We start from the raw sequence: 17,993 nt of genomic DNA, 5'->3' as shown, positions 1-17,993 counted from the left end.
TTCTCCCTCCCTGCCAAGGAAATGCTGTGAAATGATAAGGCAGAGGATAACTGTCTCTGGTGGTTCCTGACAACATCTGCCTAAACTCTGCTCATGATCAGAGGGGCAACCACTCTAGAGGGTCTCTCCAACTAGCTTCATCCAGTGACACATGGCTTGCCCATCACCAACAATGGCATGGAGTGGGTTGGCTTTTGTGGGTTACAGTAGCTTGCCAGTCACTAAGTCAGAATCTTCATTGTGCCAAGAGGGGCATTCACTGGAAGTCAGCAGTGCAGGACAATATTGGTCAGTGAGGTGGGACAGAATTTGTCCCTGCTGGGAGTTGAACTGTGGATCCAGTGTTGAGCTAAAGGAGAATGTCCATAAGCTGACAGCGGCTCCAGCATTAATATCCCCCAAGTCTTCAGCTACTAGAGGGCAAGGCAATGACAACACTTCCAGGAAAATCAGACCCCAAGAGGAGCAAGCCAGGAATTAATACTATTAGCACAAGCTGTGTTCAACTGTACAGTTCTCTACCAATGCAAGAGTGATGCACATCATCCATCAGTCCTGCCCTCCAGCATGTCGGGGTTCCCACTGTAAGAGAGACAATAACACCTTTGTCCAAGAATTCTTCACAGCTCAGTGGGGGAAAAGGAGTGGGAGGTGGGAAGCTGTAGATGTAGCCTCAGAAGCAAGAAAGAAGAGAGCCGCCCCACATTTGTGAGAAGCAGCTGGCTAAGCAATCTCTTGAAACCCACACAGAACAGCCCCACCTGCTGCGCTTCATTTCACAATCCAGTGCCATCCAAACAAGAGCGATTTGCTCTCTCCTCTGGGCACCAGGGTGCCCTTATTTTAATTAAACACAACAAAATTTAACAAGCTTTTTCTGGGAGGAATGTATGGTAAGAGCATGAGACCCACGCCCCCCTTAGTGTCTCTAATGTCTGACCCACCTATAATGCTAACCCTGCAAATCCCCCTGACACGGACAGTGCATGAACAACCTGCTACACTTTGCCCGATGGCCTCTGATGATTTAACCTACTAAAATTCAAATATCTTCCTGGCCGTGAGGAGTTAAGGGAGGGAAGCAAGTAAGTTCAGCTCTATTTGATTTAAAGATATCCCTGACTGAAATGTGGGCAGCAGAACTGAAGCTCTTTGATTATTGTCAGACCCAGTTTGGCCTAGACCCGGTCATGCTGTCCCAGCTGCTAAAGGACGAACAGGGAGATGAGCTGCCTCCTCCACTGGGGCTGAGTAGAGGCTCTGCAACAGCTGGGATCAGAAAAAGGCTGCAGGGTAGCAGTGGCTGAGGAACTACTGAAATCAGGGCCCTTTAGCAATGGACTATGGGAAGCTAGCCAGGTAGCTGGACCTTCAGAGGCAGAAGCTCACAGAATGAGTCTGGGAAACAGCCTGCTGGACAGGTGTGGTCAGAGGCAGGCAGGCACTTGGAGAAACTGGTTGCAACTTCTTCACACAGGGCCCCTGAGGTGTGGTTGAGCCTGGGTTCCCCAGCAGAGGAGTTAGTGGGGCCTGAACCCCAAAAGGTGGAGTCTGTTGACCCTTTGCTAAGATTACTGGCCTCCTGACCTATTAGACTCTTTTCTGCCCTGAGATGGGAGACAAAGACTATTAACCACCTGGCTGGAGGCATAGCAAGGAACTACCAGCCATGGATTAAATGGTGATTGGCTAAATAAAGGGGAAACTTGGCCATCACCATGCTCAACAACAAGGAGCTACCAGAGACTGACAGCAGCTCCAGATAGACCCCAGTTCATGCCAATTAAAAATGATGGCCTACTCTGCATGGCCTCTCCACCATGGGGAACAGAGCGGAGCAATGACTTACAAAACCCAGCCGTGGGGCTCAGAGCAGCTCTGCAGAATGCTTCTGGCCCTCCATCCTGTCCAGCAGCAGCCCCTCTGCTCTCACTCTGACTGCTTGTAGGTCAGGGTGTGGGGAGGGCTTGCAAAGGTCAGGCATGAGGGTTGGCTACACTCTGCACCATTATCCTTCCTTGTACCTGGGAGGATTTCACAGTGGAAGATCAGCTGCAAAGCCCATTGAAGTCCATGGGAGTCTTTCTGTTGACTAGGATGGGGTTTTGACCAGGCCTTATGACAGCAGTGTTATCAGAGGGGTGGTACTGCCCCACCACCAGTAAGGCTGAGATTCACTTACTGTTTAACAGATGCGATTTCAAAGTGCTCCACGGGCTCAGTCACAGTGTCTTGTCAATTGCTGTACCTTATGGGGAGAGTGTTCAAAACTTAAGGTAACTTGAGCAAGGGGTTCCCAAAACAGAACCCCCTTCAAAAATGTCACAACAAATGTTTATGGTTCTTATAACATTTTTGGTTCACATCCTATCATGGCTCTGCTGCCACGCTCCCAAAACTGGGATAGCAGCACCCTATGGTGACTGATCTCAGCTCAGGTCTGGCACCCACTGTCCCTTTGGGGAAGCAACGTTTAAAAGAAAAGAAGTACTTGTGGCACCTTAGAGACTAACAAATTTATTTGAGCATTAGCTTTCGTGAGCTACGAAAGCTTATGCTCAAATAAATTGGTTAGTCTCTATGGTGCCACAAGTCCTCCTTTTCTTTTTGCGGATACAGACTAACAGGGCTGCTACTCTGAAACCAGTGTTTAAAAGGTTATTCTACAAGGTGGCTTGAGCCAAGCTGATGAGCCAGAGAAAGTCACTTGGGTGTGTGCAGCAGGACTGGCACTCTGGTACAAGCCAGCGTGTTTGCCAGTTGCCTGATATCAGAATAAATGGTTTGCTCAAGGTGACGTGCTGTGGTTTTGAACCCACCCAGTATCCATGTGCTCTGAGTCTGACCCCTTAGCAGCTCTCTGAGAACATTGGGAATGTTAGTTGCTCTGTACCTGCCTTCTACAAAACTTGCCTCTTGCAAGTTTAGCCCTAAGGTCAAAGCTTCTGTTGAGACCTGATATGTCAAAGTGTCCTACAACCCACATTATTATTCAAATTTTATTTTAGAAGTATTGTTAGGGAAAATAGCATTAATTAAATAGATGGAAGCTGAAAGACTCTAGTGAGCAACAGCATTAGGGCAATGTAATCATGCTGCCTGCTCCACACCCCCGTCCTGAATGGTGGGACTGGGTGTGATCAAAGAAAAGCAAGTAGCTGTGATTCTCATCAATGTCTGCATGATCAAAGGGGTTGCTGAGCATCAAGAAAGGCACCCATAATGAAAGACCTATTCTAAGGACTGGCATGTGGTCAACATTGACTGTTTTCAGTCGAAACACTAACATGTTTATCATGAAAAATAAATAGCTTTCTGGAACAATTCATCCAGTCCACACAAACCAAGGAGTCTTAGGGTGATTGGCACCTTTTAGAGGGAGAGCACGCTAGTGCATCTGGGCTTATTACCTGCTGTCCTACTAGGCTTAAGGGATGGCACCTGAGTCTTATAAAGGGGGAGACAGCTGCCAGGTGGCTGGTAGATACTTGCAGGCACTGTGGAGAGTAAGAAGATTCCTGCAGGGCCCTAAGGCAACAGAGGAAGATACTAAGGGGGAAAGCCTAAGGAGAAGGCCATGCTTTAGGTAAATGGTGTATTTTTTGTTTTTTTTTGGGTTGCTGAAACACTGAACTCCATAGATACATCCATGCAGAGCCTTATATACACAATTAAGAACAGATTGTTCAGTCTTATTTTCAGCTCCTGCAGTGTGAAGAGGTTGCAGTAAGGTCTTTAAAGGCAAGGCCATTATCCAGTCCAATAATACAGAGAAGTAAAGAAACCACCAACCTTTAGTCCTGTTTGTAAGCCCTGGTCTACACTAGGACTTTAGGTTGAATTTAGTAGCGTTAAATCGATGTAAACCTGCAACCGTCCACACGACAAAGCCCTTTATTTCGACTTAAAGGGCTCTTAAAATCGATTTCCTTACTCCACCCCCGACAAGTGGATTAGCACTTAAATTGGCCTTGGCGGGTTGAATTTGGGGTACTGTGGACACAATTCGACGGTATTGGCCTCCGGGAGCTATCCCAGAGTGTTCCATTGTGACTACTCTGGACAGCACTCTCAACTCAGATGCACGATTGTTTGCCGTTGCTCTGACGCAGGGAGGGGCGACTGACGACACGGCTTACAGGGTTGGCTTACAGGGAGTTAAAATCAACAAAGGGGGTGGCTTTACATCAAGGAGTATTTCAGGCAGGACTTCACGGAGGGTTCCAATAAGAAATGGTGCACCTAAGTTATTGTTCTTATTGGAACAAGGAGGTTAGTCTGGCCTCTGATTGATACATGGCTAGATTTACCTCGCTGCATCTTCTCTGTGAGTGACTGCAGTGTGACCTAGAGGAATGAGTCCCCTAGACAGGGGGCGGGGTTGCAAATGAGTACAAAACAAATCTGGTCTATTTCTGGTTTTGATACACTCCATCTATCTTTCACATCTTTGGCTGGCAGCAGACGGTGCAGAAGGACTGCATGCCATCCACCTTCCATGGCTGCTCGGCAGAAGATGGTACAATAGGACTGCTAGCAATCCGTATCACCTGCCTGCTCACCATAAGATGGTTCAATAGGACTGACTGCAGGACTAAAGAGAATGACCTGATTAAGTCACTCCAAATTTAGTCCCTGCACCCATGTCTGCCCAGGCGCTCCTGATCGACCTCACAGAGGCGACCAGGAGCACCTCGGACATGACGATGACGGCTACCAGTCCTATTGCACCGTCTGCTGCCACAAGGCAATGGGTTGCTGCTGCTGTGTAGCAATGCCGTACCGCGTCTGCCAGCACCCAGGAGACATACGGTGACAGTGAGCTGAGCGGGCTCCATGCTTGCAGTGGTATGGCGTCTGCACAGGTAACTCAGGAAAAAGGCGCGAAACGATTGTCTGCCCTTGCTTTCACGGAGGGAGGGAGGGAACGGGGGCCTGACGATATGTACCCAGAACCACCTGCGACAATGTTTTAGCCCCATCAGGCGTTGGGATCTTAACCCAGAATTCCAATGGGCAGCGGAGACTGCGGGAACTGTGGGATAGTTACCCCCAGTGCAACACTCCGACTCTAGCCTCGGTACTGTGGAAGCACTCTGCCGAGTTAATGCACTTAGAGCATTTTCTGTGGGGACACACACACACTAATTTCTAAAAAAAAAGACTTCTATAAATTCGACCTAATTTCGTAGTTTAGACATACCCTAAGAGGAAGCTTCTGTATTGGATAAAAGATGAGTAATAGTTGCTATCAGGATTTGAATAATTTTTAAAGGTGAATCAGTTTCGTATGTTTGAAGTCTAGATACATAATGAATCAGCATGTTAAGCACACTGCAGGCAACATGTGCAACAAGGAAGACAAACCCTCAGGGAGGAGGGGCTGGGACCAGCTGAGACTGCAATGAAGACTTGGTAAGTTTGAGATTTATTTTAAAAGACTTTGTGCAGGACTTAATCAAGTGGATGCCAGCAGGGAAATGTTCTGAATATCTGGACTGTTTGGCCTTTGTACAGGGCCCTGAGTGAAGGGGAAACTGAGGCCAGTTTGGCAGAAACATGCTGGCCAGAAGGGCGTGCTACAGGGCAGGCATGCCGTTTGACGCAAGTGTTCACATCTATCAATTTCACTCTTCAAAGTGCTGTATTTTCTGTTAGTTGAGTGGCCCTTTTTAAAGCAGTCATAGCAAACGAGATACAGCCCCCCCCGCAAACGGCCATAGAAAAATCAAGCTGTGCACAGGCTACACTAAACCTTAAATATACTTTGACCCAAAAGACTGGATTGCTGTAGAATTTTTCACCCCGGTTAAAATGGAAATTTAGGTGTAACCTTAACTGGGGTATGCTACTGCCCCACATAACATTGATATGTCATGCTGGGGTAAGGGGTAGGGTTAGGGGTGCAAGCGGAGGTCATTTAGTCAAAGGATTCCCAAGATAAAAAACGTTCCCTCCCTCCCCCGCCCATTAAATTAATTAAAGATAGCTTTAAAAATAAAAGTGCTGTAAAGTCCACATGCAGAGGAAGATTGTCTTGAAAACTGGTATGCCACAGCTGAGGCTGGGGTAGTGTTTGTGGTGAAAATTTGGGGTCATTAGATTAAGGAGTTCTCATTATTCAATCCCTCACATTGAGCATCTTTAAATTTTCTAAAGGCTCTGTAATCCTCATCTGTCATAAGATCACTGCTGTGCCATAACAGGGGCAAACTGGTAGTCATTTGGGCAAGGGTATCCTCAGATTCAGCTCCCCAGTAAGCAGCTGATCTTAACATACAGATTGCTCTAAACCCCAGTTACGGTACAGGCCAGCCTCCTACAACTCTGTATTTCCTGGCTTCCGGAGGTTTGAGTCTAGGTGCACTTAATGTGCTGGAAGGCGACAAACCGAGGTGGGTTAGGGGCTTGTGAGGCCCTGGGCCAGAGCAAGTGGGGGCCCCCTCTGTACCCCTTCTGCCTGCAGTCCCCCTGTCCTCTTGAGTGCTCCTGCTCAGGGGTGGGGTCAGGGCGGAGGGCCTTGCCCTGCTCCCTGGCAGGAGCGCTGGGCAGCTGGAGAAAAGCAAGCCCCTGCGTCCCGACCCTGCTCCCCGGCAGGAGCACTGGGTGAAGCGGTGCGGGTTGGGGTGTGTCTCTTTTTCCAGGGCCACTGGGCACAGGCCCCATTAGCCTAGTTGCTACAAGGCCCAGCTGGTCGACCTGAACTCCCCGTTAATGATGGTTTGGGGAAGTGAATGATCACTTTGAAACCGATCTAGCGACTGCCTCCTGGAGAGGTGGGTTAACGACAGCAAATGGGAAAACCCCGTGCCTGCTTTAGGAAGCAGCACAGCTCCAGCGCCATAGATGTAGGATGAGAAAGCAGGAGACAAATAAAAAGAACCTGGAATCTGGTTTTAAGACAATCTCATGATTTTGGGGGTGCGGGCTGACCTGCTTCTCAACTTTTGACTCCTCCTGCAACTGCTTTGTACTTCACTAGAAAGCAATCTTCGGGCTCCTAGTGATGGGCCAGATAATAAATGCGTAGGTGTGTGAATGGCAATGCGCTTCCATGGGAGTGGAACCCGCCTAAGGCTGCGAGGGTGGGAGATGTGGCTACAGGAATGAGAGCTTCCTGTCCAGTTGTGGTTCTCTTGTCTCCCCAGGACTGGGAGGGATGGAAACTTACTGGGAACTCTGAACCGTGGGCTGGTATCTGGTATTAAAGCGGATCTTGGAGAGCACAGCTATGCAAAACATTTCTAGAGGGAGAGAGTAATTTCCTCAGCCAATTGCAGCCAACAATATTCCGCTGCCTTTGTGTGCCAGGCGATTCCCTTTGTAATGGAGATCTCCTCTTAACAGACGTCTGGAAATGCAGCTGTCTAGGGAGTTAGTTTCACATAATAACAGAGAGAGACTGCAGCCAAGTGCTCTCTGCCAGGAGTGAGGCATAAATCTGCCAGGTGATCAGGCTGCAGCAGAGCAGGGAAAGCACCCAGCAAAGAAGAGGCATGTCAAGTAGGGTCAGGACCTCTGGGTTGTCTTCCCGGCTGTGCCGCCGCTGTGTGACCTGACAGGTCGCTTCCCCTCGCAGTGCCTTGGTTTCACCAGCAGCACTGTGGGGCGAAAAGCAGTGACAAATGCAGCAGTTCTGTCTGCACGTTGCCTTTGATTTCAGGCCTCGAGGATTTGCTCCCCTCCTAGGTGTCCCTTGAAGTTTGGTTTCCAATGAACCCACAATCTCATGTCAGCGGGCTACCTCTCGAAACAATCAATGTATCGTAGGGATGCAAAGCCATAAATCAGCTGGCGTTCGCTCGGAACTGAGCCCAGGTAGCTGAACTGTGCTAAATTCAGCAGCAGCTTTACCTGCCTTTACTCTCTCCCATGTAGGTCTCAGCCTTTTTCTCCGCCAGGGTGGATTCTAGTCATGGGCTTTATTTGGATGGATCCTGGAAGCTTAGACAAATGCCACCCTCTCTTACCTGGGCAGGCTCGCATGAGTATAAACTCCCAGTACTTTGTGCTATGCATTAGCTGCCAACATACTTCTGTGTTCAATTTCAGGTACATGAATGGCTTAGGACAGAGGTAGTCAATAGTCCATAGGTCAAATCTGGACCATCAGATGCTTTTAAAGTAAATCTTTTTATTTACTTATCATTATTATTCTTTTTTTATTTTCTCCAGAGTCTGGATGACCCTTAGTACTTCTCCATTAAATATGTCAGTGATGTGGTGGTGGTTTTATTATCAGAGGGTGGGCATAGCGTAATGGATGCAATTGTTTTTTTTTTTAAGAGGCGATAGCTCGGAGAGTGATAGATTATGTGTGTTTGCGGGGGAGGAGTTCAAACAGGCTTTTAAGCAGCTGCCACATGGTAACTGCTTTCAGTGACTAATGATCCAGGCCAAAACTGCACAGTCCCCAGAGCCACTTGGACAATAGGGAAGGAGATTCTTGAACCTAATCCTGTGATAGAGGGGCATTTATTGCATGTCAATGCCAATTCCTAGAATAACCCTTTCACTGTGGAAGGATCTTTGTGCATGGCACTGTGCTCTGGTTTATTGAGTTGGATTTAAATCCAGCTTTTCCAGCTCCAGTAACCTTTGAGGTTTGGGGTAGCTACAACTGGAGAAGTTTTCAAGTTGATTCATATCTTGGCGTTCTCCATCCAATAGATGCAATTAGTCATCTGCGTCTGGCCCATGCCAGCTGACTCGGGCTGTTTCACTGCAGTATAGACAACTGGAGCCCAGACTCTAGAACTCTGTGAAGTGGGAGGCCCTCCCCTCAATGTGGTCATAATAGTACAAGAGGAGGGTCTGATCCAGCACTGACTGAAGTCAATAGAAACAGACTTGACTTTGGTGGGCATTGTTTTTAAAATGGTTTTGGCTATTGCATGTCCAAGGTCAGGGTTTAGTATCAAAGAGGCACTTAGAGGAGGGTTCCCACCTATTTTTCTTGACTGTGTGCCAAAATAATATCTCATGATAGCATTGTTGCTCAGTGATATGTCATGACCCCACCCTCAGAATGAATTCAGAAGCCAGTGTTTGTAGAACATGGGGTGAGTCAGACCCTTGGAAACTGAGCCCAGCACAGGGAAGTGGCACAGAAAAAATAGTTTGTGTTTTTTTGTGTTTTTTTTTTCTTCAAACAAAGCAAAACTTGATTGAAACCACCCAGATTCACGCTGACCCGCAAATGGGCCAGGCTTCTCCTGCAACTCAGGCCACATGCGTTCAAGACCGATCCTGAGACCTTGGCAAACCTGCCCCAAGTTTCAGGTTTCTACTGAAAGCATCCCCCAGCTCCACTGACTTCAGAGTTTTATTCTGGACTTACACCTGTTCAACTGAGTCAGGTCTACTCTAGAAAAGCATTGCAGGTGCAGCTTGGCAGCAACTTAAATATAAGCACTACCTTTGACTTACAATTGTTGACTAAGAATTGATTTAGAATCTGGTCAGTGGGGTGCATATAAACACACACAGCTATCGAATGAGTAATTATTTCTCATCGTGCATAGGCTACAACAAAGCATTCTGTGCAGAGAGGAATAGCTGGGCGACCTTGACAAGTTTTGCATCTGAGCTAATTCAAAATTTCATATGCAATCACCTAACTTCTAATCTTTTGTCTCACTGATAAATGAAAAGTTGTATTTATACTACATGACAGCAATCTTTTTGCTCTGCTGCAGAGGCAGCCAGCCAAAGGCAGCCATGGTCATGAACCCTGTTACCAGAACTGTTTTGACATCTCTGATTGCACCACAAGATCCTTTTGACATACAAGGAAGTAAACAAACCACAAAAGACGCAGAGGAAAAGCGTGAGCACTGTCTGAGCAATCTTAAAAGAGAAGTTAAAACAATGGGCCTTAAACCAGGAATGGCTCCACTGACTTCAGAGTTATTCTGGATATACACCTGTTTAACTGAGTCGAATCTCCACTAGAAAAGCATTGCAGGTACAGCTTTGCAACTATACAGGCAAACCTGCCCACTGTAGATACAGTTTATACTGGAAATAAGTGCTTTTGCCTGGGCAGTTTATACCAGTTCGTGAATGAAATAAGCTCTACCAGCAAAAACACTCTAGCTGCTATCACTGCCTATACGCTAAGGTTTTTGCCAGCATTGAGATGTCATACAAAAAGACACTTGCAACATTACTATATGGGCAAAAGTTTCTAATGTGGATCTGGCCAGGGACCAACATTTGGCCCAATGCATCTAATTCAACTACAGATTCAGCTTCCTCTGCCTCCCTAGCTGATGATCTCAAAACCTAAACAACAAACATGACCATTTAAAGATATTGATCTCTCCAGCATGCACATGCTTCTCAGCATGCACAGCCTTTAGGTGCAAATCTCAGGAATATAGCAACATTAAAGTAAATTCCACAAAAGACCCAAAGAAGGGAAAAAAAAGCCAATCCCAGTTTAATAAATCAAAGTAGTAATTTATGTAGCAACAAAACCTGCAGCTGTGTTATTTTCCACCTTAAACTTAACTAAACAGTGTGATGCTGCTGGTATACATCTCTAACCATAGTGCTACCAGCAAGGTCCTACGGCCCCTTTTGAGTTTCAGCTTTAAATGAACCCTAAAGTTCAATGCCACACTCAGCCCAGATCATCAAGTTTCAGCTGGATTAACCCTGAAACTGCTGAGCTCCACAGTGTTTTGTCTCAAAACCAAAACGCAGCCCAGGCTGAAGTAGTGTAGGAGCATTGGTTCTTCCTTTACACCCTGAGGCTGCAATTGGTCCATGTGGCCAGACTTCTATGTCCCTGCAGAGCCCACTTGGCTTCAGTGGACCCAAATGCAGGCTCATAGCCCTACTTAGCTTCTCCTATTCAATCATGTATGCAGAAAATAAGAGCTGGTCCATCACTGCATGTAGATAGGCCCATTATTAAGTCCACCCTTTGGTATTTCTAACACTGCCTCTAAAATTTGGTAGCACCTGCCCTGACAGCACTGTGTGTGTGTGTGCGCGCCATATAATGCTGCACTGATTCTTTCTTCTTATAGATTTAACTGTAGACACCCTGGTACCTTCTTTAATTTCCCTATCCCTTACCCTAATTCATCAGATTCCTTTTAAGTCAAAATTAAACAGATGCTTATTATCCAGAAATTCAGTAATGAATCACTTTCATGTTTGGAGAGTATGCTAACCGTGTAATGTAAAATTCATCACTACTGCTTTCTGATTTCCTCCCCGACTTCTTTGATAATGTTTGCCTGAATCTCTCAAACATCTGTGATAAAATTCTTATCTACTGTATGCTGAGCTAGAGCAGCTGCTTCTGTGACTGGGATCAGGACCCAGGAAATCTGGCTTCAGTTCCTAACTCTGCTACTCCCAGGCCTTTAAACATGCATTTTTTGGCAGCCATCCCATGCAAGACTCTTATTAAGCAGCCAATGGCTAGGACTCCAGAATGGGAGCTCCGCACCTGGCTCTGGGTTGGGGGGTGGCTTTCACTTCCACTTCCCCAGCTCCCTATACTTCAACAACTATAAAGCCAGAGCAATTGCTCAGGGTCAGTGTGGGTGAAGTGGATTTCACCCCATGCGCAGAGGACCTATGCAAAATTGTAAAATACCTTAACCTGGAAAGCACTCCCTACTGTTCTTTGGTTTTTTTCCACCTAGTATTTTTAATATTCTGGACCATTCTTGCAAAATACTTGTCCCAAGCTATTTTAGCTGCAGGTAGCCTTCCTCAAACACTTTTCTGGCAAGGGAAACAAAATAGATGCACTCATAAAGCTTCATTCTCTCTAGCATCCCCTCTTGCTCACCTCACTCCTGCTTGGTGGCCAGGATCAGGGAATGCAGGTGGCTGTCAGAGGAGGATTGAGACAATTGATCACAGGCTGGTCTGGGCCTGAATAGCTGAAGGGCTCTGCACACAAAGTCATGGATACTTTTATAGCAGGCACCGAGGCTGCCTCTTGAACTGTAGGGACCCAGGCCTCTGGCAGAATTCCAGCAGGGTCTTAAAAGCGCCTAAGCTGTCACATTGGGGTTTGGTTATTTATTGCTCTTGCTTCTCTGAAGTGTCCTTTTCCAGGGGAACCTTTCCTTGCACTTCATTGTATTATTCCCCTTCCTCTTGTTGTGAGCACAACAACGGCTCTCCAGAATTGCCAGTACACCCATGTACAAGACTCCAGTGGTTTACCAGCCAGGTTACTAGGGGTGGGCCTCATCTAGACGATCAGACTGGAAACTCCTCAGCTTTAGATGTCAGCTGATTTTGGAGTCAGGTTTAAAAGCACCTGGAGAAGAGGAGCAGAGGAGAGTGACCAAGAAGTGGATGGATTTAGAATGATGTCTTGGCTACGGTCATGAGTTAGAACAGCACCAGGACCATCATTAACTCCAGAGAACTCCTGGGCTGAGTTCTGCACTGAGTTCCACCCCTGCTGAACTCTAAGCAGCTGCAGGGGCATAAGCAAGGACAAAAGTTGTCTCAGTAGCTTTTCGCTTCTTGATGAAATCTGCCCTAACCATGGTGGTGAGACCCAGATCAGTTTTGAACTGTCAGCACAAGAACAGCAGCACAACTCAGGGCCTCAGCACCTGTAGCAACTTCAGGTGAGGCTAAACCAACCCCCAGGGATGGCCAGCCCCCCATTGTGTGGGATGAGGCTGGGAGCAGTTTGCAACTAGCCCATATCTTTAAAATGGGCTTAACTGAAACCAGGGAGTTGGAAAACAGTGCCTGACGCGTGGGGCGTTCCAGAACCTGATCTGACTTCTACCAGTTGGACCTTTCCAGCTGCGGCTAACCAGATGCTGTGATTCCTTATCGCCCATTCCCCTGTGTCCTGTACCATCAGACAAAATATGCCTTTTGCTTCTCTACGCAGCCTTCCCCTACAACCGCATGGGCCAGCACTGACTGGACATGTAGTCATCCAGACCAGCCATAGGTTCCTCCAGCAGTAAGCACCAGCGAGAACTTTGCCAGCCCCAGCAGCTTCTCCTTTAGAACCAGCTGGTCATTCATAGAGTCCGTTTCTGTTGAGGGTGTTTGAAAAAGGCTATCATGCCCCACCACCATTCTTCCCTGGGGCAGGGCTAGCCTGGGCCTGCGAGACAGCACAGGGATTTTCTGACACAAAGTTGACTTTGATGTGAGGTGTTAGTCAGAGACACAGGCCCTGGTCCTGCCAGTGATACTGGCACTATTTGTACAGTGGGAATGCTGAGAGTCATTGAACCAAACTGTAAAGCCTTTATATAATGGAAACCACTTCAAGCCAGGGGGTGCAACAGCACCCCAGCTGCAGCTCCTATGGCTTCTCCATGTTTGGACCAACCTCCAAACCCCATTGAGGTCAGCGTCCCCACAGGCTGGATCGGGGCCTTATCTGTGACATTCCTGATTGGACATGAGGGGAAGCCACTTAAAGCGTTTCCAATATAGCCCCAGCTCAACAGCAAGTTGCAAGGGACTTACCCCCACTTCACCCTGGAACACAGACTCCCTCCCTGGGAGTCAGGGTCGATTCATCCCCCGGCCCAGCAAAGGGCTCCCTGGACAAAGGGCTCCGGGGGGTGGGGGGGTGGTAGTGGCAATGGGGAATAAGGGAGGACCAGCCCCCCGGGAGGTGGCGGCTGTTTGGCTATTGCAGCTTCCACAGACACTAGCAGAAGCTCCCAAGCGGAGGCTCGCGGGGTTTTGTTCTGGGGGTCCCCGCTGCAGTCTCTGGGGTTCAAGCCTTTGGAACAGGGGGTCGCTGCTCCCCAAACAAAGGAGCCGGGCCAAGGCTCGGAGGGAAACTGATCCGCGCCCAGCCGGGCTCTGCGGAGGGCTCGGACTTCGCTCCCACGCCCAGGGGGCAGGAGAGGGGCCCGGGGCACGCGCTCGTTACCTCTGCCGCCGCCGCCCCATCTCTTCCTCCGGCTCCGGGCTAGGCTGAGGGGGACCGCCCGCTCCCCTCCCGCTGCCATCCAGCCCGGCCTCGGCTACCTGCGGCCGGCCCCTCACCTGCCGGCCACGCCCACCTTTAGCCCTCACCTGCCTGCAAACTGGTGCCTCGCCTTCCTCTTCCTGAGGGGGGAGGGGTTTGTTCTGCAGCGCCTCCACCGCACACCTGCAATAGGGCCCATGGCTCCTGAAGGGGTATGCGGGGCGGGCAGGAAGGGCTGCAGAGAGGACGGTGGTGTGACCGGGGAGTTTAGGAGGAGAGAGGTAAGTAGCTCTCCGTAGGCAGAGAGTAGTGTCGGGGAGCGATGAAAAGGTAGCAAAGCGGGTGCAGAAAAGGCTGAGTGTGTTTTGCACACTCATACACACAGAGGCTGTCCAAACCACTTCAGTGCTGAGCAGAGGAACTGTAGCCATTCAGTCCACTTTCTCTGCTTGTGACCTGTTGGAACCAGCTGACTTTGTAGGCAGGGATGTAGTGTTGCAAACAAGTGTGATTCAAAATTCAAGGTTTCAGAGTAGCAGCGGTGATAGTCTGTAACCGCAAAAAGAAAAGGAGGACTTGTGGCACCTTGAAGACTAACAAATTTATTTGAGCATAAGCTTTCGTGAGCTACAGCTCACTTCATCGGATACATTCCACACAAAGATGGACTACAGGCCGTCAGGAACAGTATCCCCGATAATGTCGCTGAAAACCTGGTGGCTGAACTTTGTGATTCTGTCCTCACCCACAACTATTTCACATTGGGGGACAATGTATACCTTTAAATCAGCGGCACTGCTATGGGTACCTGCATGGCCCCACAGTATGCCAACATTTTTATGGCTGACTTAGAACAACGCTTCCTCAGCTCTCATCCCCTAATGCCCTTACTCTACTTGCGCTACATTGATGACATCTTCATCGTCTGGATACGTGGAAAAGAAGCCCTTGAGGAATTCCGCCATGATTTCAACAATTTCCATCCCACCATCAACCTCAGCCTAGACCAGTCCACACAAGAGATCCACTTCCCGGACACTACAGTGCTAATAAGCAATGGTCACATAAACACCACCCTATACCGGAAACCTACTGACCGCTATGCCTATCTACATGCCTCCAGCTTTCATCCAGACCACACCACACAATCCATTGTCTACAGTCAAGCTCTACCGCATTTGCTCCAACCCCTCAGACAGAGACAAACACCTACAAGATCTCTATCAAGCGTTCTTACAACTACAATACCCACCTGCTGAAGTGAACAAACAGATTGACAGAGCCAGAAGAGTACCCAGAAAGTGTCCGATAAAGTGAGCTTTAGCTCACGAAAGCTTATGCTCAAATACATTTTTTAGTCTCTAAGGTGCCACAAGTCCTCCTTTTCTTTATTCAAAATTCAAGGAATGTTTAGCCTGTGGATTGCTCACAAGCTGTCAGCCAGAGCTGTTCTTCTGGGGCTTTGCAGTCCATGCTGTGTGACTGGTCACCTCACTAACAAAGCATTGTTTGAATGACCTTGAACAACACTGATATTGTTTTGAGAAGAGCTTGTATGAATCCTTCCGGGAATTGAGCGGGTGACACTCCCATACAGGTTATTCAGTGTGTGTTTAATAGCTGGTTCTTCTTAAAGATAAGGGCCTGCTGCCACCAGCTAATTCCTTAAGGTAAAGTCTGCAAAATGATACTCAGGTTGTATAAGGCTGTCCTTGTCTATCAGTGGGGTTGGAAAACTGTTTGGACAACTGGATTGTGTGAGTGAAGGGCCTGGCCAGATGTTGGGTGGTGTGCTTTCAGCTGAGTGGCGCTAGACTATAAACACTTCACAGAACAGGCTTTTTACCGACTTGAGTCATCTCCCTGCTCCCAAGAACAGAGTGGACAGATGGTGGGGAGTGAAAAGTACACAAGTGGCTGTGGAGAAACTCATTGTCCTGGGCAGGTTCTTTGGTCACCCAGCAGAGTCATTTCACTTTCTCCTAGCTCCTGATCTGTCCTGTTTTCCCCACTCTAATTCCCTGTAGTGTAGACCAAGCCCTGGTTAATCCACCTGTCTGAGAGGCGGGTTCAAGGAATAATTCTTCGACTGATGGAGCTGCATCTACAGTGCGGGTGAGGCTGACCTAACTATATTGCACAGGGCACAGAATTTGTCATTGCCCTGAGCAATGTAGCTAGGTCGAGCTAATTTGTAGGTGTAGGCCAGGCTTAACTCTCTGACCTTCAGGAAGTCATTAAACTCCTGCCTTGATTTCCCCATCTGTGAATGGGGAGTAATACTTCAAAAGGCTGTTAGGAGGAGTAATTAATATTTGTAAAATGATGAGATTAGTAAGGAGAAAAGATGCTAAGTGAATTAAATTAAAAGACATTTTAGCTATCCTCAAGGCACATCACTGGGTCCAGAAAACAAAGCAACACAGAAAAGGAACACTGATTTCAATCAGCAGCTGATCCCTTGAGCACTCCGAGCCAAAGCCCTGTAGTTTTAAGGTTGGGAACTGCCCTAAATACACATCATTTGAAAGGTGGAATCTAATTTTGGTGGGGTTTGGATATAACATTCACCTAGTGTTCTTACCACTCCTGTCTCTAAGGATTTCCTAATCATATCATTGTCCATCACCCTCACTTCAAAGTATCCTTACTGCCCCTCCTTTTCCAGACCTGTTATTGTTGTGTTACCATAGTACTTGGGAACCCCAGATATGAGCCAGGACCCCATTGTGCCAGGTGCTGTACCAAAGCAGGACAAAAAGACGGTCCCAATCCCTGCTCCAAAGAGCTGGCTTGGGAACAACACCCCTGATTTAAAGAGTCAACAGGACTTTATGGAACTTCTCAACAAGCATTGAGCCAGATCCTCATCTGCTGTAAATGGGCATACTTTCATTGACTTCAGTGCAGTTCACTCTTTACACACATCCCCTTTAGGGACAACTATGTTTCTCTGTATTTATTTCTCACTCACTATCTGTTAAGATTTGCATGCAAAAGAGAATGTAATTCCGCATTGCTCTGCCTATTGCATAGACACTCCCCCTAGTGCAAAGTGGGTGTAAAAGTATTACCATTCCGGGTTGTTCTAGTGTCAATGGCTGGACAAGGGTCAGGGCAGTGGTGAATTGAGCCCAGGAACTTGAATCAATAAAAGTTTCCCTGCTTCAGATGCATATGCCGCAGCTGAAGTTACCACCATCTATTTACTACAGTAAATACTATAGTTAATTGCTATGGTGATTATGATATCACAAGTGTAGGATCATGACATTATAAGGGGAATAAGCAGCTGAGGCAGATGAAACTCTTATGAAAGAAAGGATCCCGTTTTCAAGCAAAGGCTGAACAAAAATTAAAAAGGGAAGAAAAACGAAACAAATACATGCTGAGTTGGCAGAATTGTTTCTGTTTCTCACAGTTTTTTCCACCAGGAGTCAACAAGTCTTTAAAAGGATCTTTTGCATTTTAATGTATAAATACAGCTATCTACGTTAACGTGTCTTGAGGCTTTCAATGTCCTGTCCACTTCTGAAAATCTGGACCTATGCATTGGGGGCCTAACATTTGAGGCACCTAAAATTAGGACCTGCTTTTGAAAATTTGATCTCTAATCTCTCCATGGCTCCTGTGATACATGGGGAGTAGCTCCCTTTGATGGACACCCAGCCAGCCAGTTAGCTGTAAAATCCCTCTTTGTCTGTTCTTGTACCTGTAAAGGGTTAACAAGCCCACTGGTAAAAGAAAAGGAGTGGACACCTGATCAAAAGAGCCAATGGGAAGGTAGAACTTTTTAAAATTGGGAAAGAAACTTTCCCTTTGTCTGTTCTCTGGGCTGCAGGGACTGAGCAGCAATGCTGTAAGCAGCTTAAGCCAGGTATAATTATAGATTATCCATTCACACCTCGAACCTACTTTACAGGTAAAGCAAGCAGAGAACAGACCAAGAGGGATTTTACAGCTAACTGGCTGGCTGGGTGTCCATCAAAAGGAACTCCTTCCCCCAGTTTCATGTATCACAGCTCCATTTCCACATCTGTAAAATGGCCACAACCTC

At 47.5% G+C, this 17,993-nt stretch overlaps 1 protein-coding gene across 1 annotated transcript in view; it reads right to left on the bottom strand.

Moving 5' to 3' along the window:
• Positions 1–13,969, bottom strand: part of LOC140914503 (hyaluronidase-4) — a 31,956-nt gene extending 17,987 nt beyond the window's left edge. Inside the window, exon 1 of the mRNA XM_073352467.1 lies at positions 13,898–13,969. Within this exon, the coding sequence (XP_073208568.1) occupies positions 13,898–13,917 (20 nt within the window). The 5' untranslated portion in view covers positions 13,918–13,969. The remainder of the gene's footprint in view (positions 1–13,897) is intronic.
• Between the last annotated feature and the right edge of the window lie 4,024 nt (positions 13,970–17,993).

The sequence above is a fragment of the Lepidochelys kempii genome, chromosome 7 (assembly GCF_965140285.1).
Source record: "Lepidochelys kempii isolate rLepKem1 chromosome 7, rLepKem1.hap1, whole genome shotgun sequence".
NCBI classification, from domain to species: Eukaryota; Metazoa; Chordata; order Testudines; family Cheloniidae; genus Lepidochelys; species Lepidochelys kempii.
Note: the sequence above shows the minus strand (reverse complement) of the source record. Positions and strands in the feature narration are given on the sequence as shown.